The 7,000-nt window shown below is 46.1% G+C and overlaps 1 protein-coding gene across 1 annotated transcript in view; it reads left to right on the top strand.

The window, feature by feature from the left end:
* Window positions 1–375: 375 nt before the first annotated feature.
* LOC139414500 (wingless-type MMTV integration site family, member 7Aa) overlaps window positions 376–7,000 on the top strand; it is a 68,359-nt gene continuing 61,734 nt past the window's right edge. Inside the window, exons 1-2 of the mRNA XM_071162410.1 lie at window positions 376–567; window positions 1,105–1,331. Of these exons, the coding sequence (XP_071018511.1) occupies window positions 497–567; window positions 1,105–1,331 (298 nt within the window). The 5' untranslated portion in view covers window positions 376–496. The remainder of the gene's footprint in view (window positions 568–1,104; window positions 1,332–7,000) is intronic.

Genomic DNA, 7,000 nt, shown 5'->3' with positions numbered 1-7,000 from the left:
ATATTTTGTATCCAAAATGTAATCATTAGGAAGCACATGTCAATCTTCTTTTATACAAATGCGGTCAGTCACTGTTCCAGGGGATCCTAGCGAGTATCGGTGACTTTGTTTCGGAGGCAGCAGCAGTGTGTCTCAGTGCTGAAGTCAGCGAGCTGCTGCTGGTGCGTGTGTTAGCAGCACGCCCTGATAGATATCAGACATAGATACCATCGGCCCTGCAGGCGAGCACTAGGATCTGTTATATCTCTTTCTCTTAAGGTACCGGAGACAGGCTGACCAATGCGACCGAAACAATTCCACATATACCCCAGGATATTTCCGACTCGTTTGCAGAGGAACTTTCATTTGTCCCCCGGAGTCTTTTATTTCTGTCGCCAATAAGTTTACCTGGAATTCCCGCGTGTCTGCCTGCCTGCCTGCCGGTCCGGGCTGGGTGCAGACAGAAGAGAACACGGTCTGATTGTAGCGGTCATATCAAACCAACTGGCTGGTGATCATGAGCATGAAAACGCGCTGCTGGATTTTCCACATGTTTCTCTGCTTGGGAATAGTGTATTTGAAAATAGGGTGAGTAGCACATTGTGCATGTTGAGACCTGATAGCGTGGAATTAGGGATGAGAGCTGGGGAATGTTGTCAGTGGATAGCTATGAACACAGATCATATGAGACATGTGGGCAGGAAATAATACCTTCATCATTTATTGTTAACGAAATAATATTAGGTAGACTAGTTTGTTTAATTCATTGTTCCATTAATTGTGATACCTGAGTAAATGAGCTATTAGCCCTAATAGACATGTATTAGCCTACTGTCCGGCACAGTGGGATTTATATTATAGTTTAAATAGAGTTTTAACATCAAACAGAGAAATAAACATGACCAAGAATATCTCGGATTGAAAATATTGTGCGGGTCGCTACAGTATGTTAAATGGTTTTGTATTGTAATGTATTTATGATTTATAGTCCGTGTAAAATGTCAATATACTTGCATGATTATCATTCAACACTATGTCCAAATATTTTGAAACCATGTTGATGACAAGTATCCAACGCATTATTCATTATTTGCCATCATTTAATGTAACTAATACAATTCACAGGGTTTTTTCGTCCGTGGTGGCATTAGGCGCGGGTATCATCTGTAACAAGATCCCGGGTTTAGCTCCACGACAGCGGACGATCTGTCAGAGCCGACCCGACGCCATCATAGTGATCGGAGAAGGAGCTCAGATGGGCATCAATGAGTGCCAGTTTCAGTTCAAAAACGGACGGTGGAACTGTTCTGCCCTGGGAGAGAGGACCGTATTTGGAAAAGAGCTGAACGTGGGTATGTAACAATCATTTCAGTTTCACCTCTTACAGTGATTAAATCGATATTAGTAGGATACACCTGCCAAATTGACAACACTCCGTTCCCAATGTATTTGCCAAGTGCTCAGAAATGTTCTTCCTTTTTTGAATGTTATAGCACGTGTATCCCCCTCTCACTTTAGTTCAGTTTGTCCATGACCATCATATGGCATCAGTCCAATGAGTAAGTTGTTTACACTCATCATGTCTGGTGTCCTATATTATGGACATCAGATAGCTGAGCAGTGACAGACTTTAATCATGTATGGTGTCCTATATTATGGACATCAGATAGCTGAGCAGTGACAGACTTTAATCGTGTATGGTGTCCTATATTATGGTCATCATACTTGAATTATTTCAACCATTTCTAGAACACAGAGGTATGAGATGCTTCAAAAACTCAGGCAGCTTAAAGAGGTGATCAGTTTCACTTTAAAGCTGAGGGGTGGGCGAGGTGCGTGGCAGGGTTTCCGGGTGGGTAGAAGGATGCTGGGGGGGGGGTGGATGGGGAATAAGGGGAAATGGGTGGATGGGGAATAAGGGAAAATGGGTGGATGGGGAAATGGGTAGATGGGGAATAAGGGGAAATGGGTGGATGGGGAATAAGGGGAAATGGGTGGATGGGGAATAAGGGGAAATGGGGAATAAGGGGAATTGGGTGGATGGGGAATAAGGGGAAATGGGTGGATGGGGAATAAGGGTGGATGGGTGGATGGGGAATAAGGGGAAATGGGTTGGGGTTATCTTTGTATGCAATTCTTTGATTGATTGATTTTTTTTGTACCTGTAGTCCCCCACAAAACTAAATAATAATTTAATCACAATAACAAGCTGATGGATGATGGGGCTGGAGATACTGTATGTATCCACTTCTCAGATTCATAGACTGGTAGACTGTATGTATCCACTTCTCAGATTCATAGACTGGTAGACTGTATGTATCCACTTCTCAGATTCATAGACTGGTAGACTGTATGTAACCACTCTCAGATTCATAGACTGGTAGACTGTATGTAACCACTCTCAGATTCATAGACTGTATGTAACCACTCTCAGATTCATAGACTGTATGTATCCACTTCTCAGATTCATAGACTGGTAGACTGTATGTATCCACTTCTCAGATTCATAGACTGGTAGACTGTATGTATCCACTTCTCAGATTCATAGACTGGTAGACTGTATGTAACCACTCTCAGATTCATAGACTGTATGTAACCACTCTCAGATTCATAGACTGGTAGACTGTATGTAACCACTCTCAGATTCATAGACTGTATGTAACCACTCTCAGATTCATAGACTGGTAGACTGTATGTAACCAGTCTCAGATTCATAGACTGGTAGACTGTATGTAACCACTCTCAGATTCATAGACTGTATGTAACCACTCTCAGATTCATAGACTGTATGTAACCACTCTCAGATTCATAGACTGGTAGACTGTATGTATCCACTTCTCAGATTCATAGACTGGTAGACTGTATGTATCCACTTCTCAGATTCATAGACTGGTAGACTGTATGTAACCACTCTCAGATTCATAGACTGTATGTATCCACTTCTCAGATTCATAGACTGGTAGACTGTATGTATCCACTTCTCAGATTCATAGACTGGAAGACTGTATGTAACCACTCTCAGATTCATAGACTGTATGTAACCACTCTCAGATTCATAGACTGTATGTGACCACTCTCAGATTCATAGACTGGTAGACTGTATGGAACCACTCTCAGATTCATAGACTGGTAGACTGTATGGAACCACTCTCAGATTCATAGACTGGTAGACTGTATGTAACCACTCTCAGATTCATAGACTGTATGTAACCACTCTCAGATTCATAGACTGTATGTATCCACTTCTCAGATTCATAGACTGGTAGACTGTATGTATCCACTTCTCAGATTCATAGACTGGTAGACTGTATGTAACCACTCTCAGATTCAGAGACTGGTAAACTGTATGTAACCACTCTCAGATTCATAGGCTGTATGTGACCACTCTCAGATTCATAGACTGGTAGACTGTATGGAACCAGTCTCAGATTCATAGACTGTATGGAACCAGTCTCAGATTCATAGACTGTATGTAACCACTCTCAGATTCATAGACTGGTAGACTGTATGTATCCACTTCTCAGATTCATAGACTGGTAGACTGTATGTAACCACTCTCAGATTCATAGACTGTATGTAACCACTCTCAGATTCATAGACTGGTAGACTGTATGGAACCACTCTCAGATTCATAGACTGGTAGACTATATGGAACCACTCTCAGATTCATAGACTGGTAGACTGTATGTATCCACTTCTCAGATTCATAGACTGGTAGACTGTATGTATCCACTTCTCAGATTCATAGACTGGTAGACTGTATGTAACCACTCTCAGATTCATAGACTCTATGTATCCACTTCTCAGATTCATAGACTGGTAGACTGTATGTATCCACTTCTCAGATTCATAGACTGGTAGACTGTATGTAACCACTCATATTCATAGACTGTATGTAACCACTCTCAGATTCATAGACTGTATGTAACCACTCTCAGATTCATAGACTGTATGTGACCACTCTCAGATTCATAGACTGGTAGACTGTATGGAACCACTCTCAGATTCATAGACTGGTAGACTGTATGGAACCACTCTCAGATTCATAGGCTGTATGTGACCACTCTCAGATTCATAGACTGGTAGACTGTATGGAACCACTCTCAGATTCATAGACTGGTAGACTGTATGTAACCACTCTCAGATTCATAGACTGGTAGACTGTATGTAACCACTCTCAGATTCATAGACTGGTAGACTGTATGTAACCACTCTCAGATTCATAGACTGTATGTGACCACTCTCAGATTCATAGACTGTATGTGACCACTCTCAGATTCATAGACTGGTAGACGAACCACTCTCAGATTCATTGATTGGTAGACTGTATGTAACCACTCTCAGATTCATAGACTGTATGTGACCACTCTCAGATTCATAGACTGGTAGACTGTATGGAACCACTCTCAGATTCATAGACTGGTAGACTGTGGATTTTTACACAAATAGCCATAAATATACTATAATTTACAATCAAATGTAGGCTATTCCTTCTATAGTATGATCTTGTTGTATGGAGTAATGGTTGGATTAATATTTAAGTAATGTGTTCAAGTTAAATTGTTTTCAGACTACATTTTTTTAAAATGGCATTGGTGCAAGTCTGTGGTAAATGTTCATAACTCTTAGTTACAAAACAGATCATGAAAAATACAGTTACAAATCTCTAAGGACATTTTGGTTTAGTACAACACACAACATCATACAGTCACTTTTTCACTCAACTTAAACACTGTTTTGTAATACACATTGCAATTCATATAGAGCATTTGCTTTTCACAATACAATGTCCAAATTACTGACTGTCTTCTCATTTGTTAAAATACATCTTGAACTGGTTTGTCTAAAGCAGATTTTAAAGCCCGGATCCGCTGTTGTTTTTCCCAACAGATGGAGCCCCACTGCTTGTGTTGTGAGAGAGAAAAAATATAGTTTGAAGGAAAACATGGGGGCTTTTGCCTGGCCATATCTTCTGGGCTGGCCTAGCCGTATCTGCTGGGCTGGCCTGGCCGTGTCTGCCGGGCCTGCCTGGCCGTGTCTGCCGGGCCTGCCTGGCCGTGTCTGCCGGGCCGGCCTGGCCGTGTCTGCCGGGCCGGCCTGGCCGTGTCTGCCGGGCCGGCCTGGCCGTGTCTGCCGGGCCGGCCTGGCCGTGTCTGCCGGGCCGGCCTGGCCGTGTCTGCCGGGCCGGCCTGGCCGTGTCTGCCGGGCCGGCCTGGCCGTGTCTGCCGGGCCGGCCTGGCCGTGTCTGCCGGGCCGGCCTGGCCGTGTCTGCCGGGCCGGCCTGGCCGTGTCTGCCGGGCCGGCCTGGCCGTGTCTGCCGGGCCGGCCTGGCCTGGCCGTGTCTGCCGGGCCGGCCTGGCCTGGCCGTGTCTGCCGGGCCGGCGGGCCGGCCTGGCCTGGCCGTGTCTGCCGGGCCGGCCGGCCGGCCTGGCAGTGTCTGCCGGGCCGGCCGGCCGGCCTGGCCGTGTCTGCCGGGCCGGCCGGCCTGGCCGTGTGTGCTGGGCTGGTCTTGGGGAAAGGTGTGTCTTTGCGTAAATGCCATCCACTTAAAGGACCTTCATTGTGCCTGCTGCCAGACTGAAACACAGCCTACACATACTGACAAGTGACAAAGTCACAAATAAATGGCCAACGTTCTCCTGTTCAAGTCAGTGTTGATATTGTTGCCTTTATAATCAAATTAATCAGCTAGCAAGGTAGCCTAGAGGTTAAAGCGTTGGGCCAGTAACCCAAAAGGTTGCTGGATTGATTTCCCGAATTGACTAGGTAAAAATCTGTTGTTCTGCCCCTGAGCAAGACAGTTAACCCACTGTTCCTCCGGGCACCGAAGACGTGGATGTCGCTTGAGGCAGCCCCCTGCACAACTCAGAGGTGTTGAGTTAAATGTGGAAGACACATTTCAGTTGAATACATTCAGTTGGACAACTGACTAGTAATCCCCCTTAGCTGCTTGCTAGATAGCAAGCATGTTTGAGTATGCAGGCCATTTTTTTTTTAAACTTACAGCAATTATGTACAGATTGACACGTTGTAGAGTCCATGACTCGGCAAATTGATACTGTTCTGAGGGCAAAAGGGGGTGCAACTCAATATCAGGAATCTGTTCCTAATGTTTTGTACACTCAGTGTATCAAGTTCACTTTAGATCATAAACTACCATAAACCACCAGATCATAAACGTGGTCTGGCCACACGACGCCATACACGTGAACTGGAAACATGACGCCATACACGTGAACTGGAAACTTGACGCCATACACGTGGTCTGGCCACACGACACCTTTACACGTGGTCTGGCCACACGACGCCATACACGTGAACTGGAAACACGACCCCATAGACTTGGTCTGGAAACACGGCCCCATACACGTGGTCTGGAAACACGACCCCATACACGTGGTCTGGAAACACGACCCCATACACGTGGTCCGGCCACACGACCCCATACACGTGGTCCGGCCACACGACCCCATACACGTGGTCCGGCCACACGACCCCATACACGTGGTCCGGCCACACGACCCCATACACGTGGTCCGGCCACACGACCCCATACACGTGGTCCGGCCACACTACGCAATACACGTGGTCTGGAAACACGACCCAATACACGTGGTCTGGAAACACGACCCCATACACGTGGTCTGGAAACACGACCCCATACACGTGGTCTGGAAACACGACCCCATACACGTGGTCTGGAAACACGACCCCATACACGTGGTCTGGAAACACGACCCCATACACGTGGTCTGGAAACACGACCCCATACACGTGGTCTGGAAACACGACCCCATACACGTGGTCTGGAAACACGACGCCATACACGTGGTCTGGAAACACGACGCCATACACGTGGTCTGAAAACACGACGCAATAAACGTGGTCTGGCCACATGACCCCTAACACGTGGTCCGGCCACACTACGCAATACACGTGGTCTGGAAACACGACCCCATACACGTGGTCCGGCCACATGACCCCATACACGTGGCCCGGCCACACTACGCAATACACGTGG

The sequence above is a fragment of the Oncorhynchus clarkii genome, chromosome 7 (assembly GCF_045791955.1).
Source record: "Oncorhynchus clarkii lewisi isolate Uvic-CL-2024 chromosome 7, UVic_Ocla_1.0, whole genome shotgun sequence".
In the NCBI taxonomy this organism is placed as follows: Eukaryota; Metazoa; Chordata; class Actinopteri; order Salmoniformes; family Salmonidae; genus Oncorhynchus; species Oncorhynchus clarkii.
This window is presented reverse-complemented; position numbering and strand designations above follow the sequence as displayed.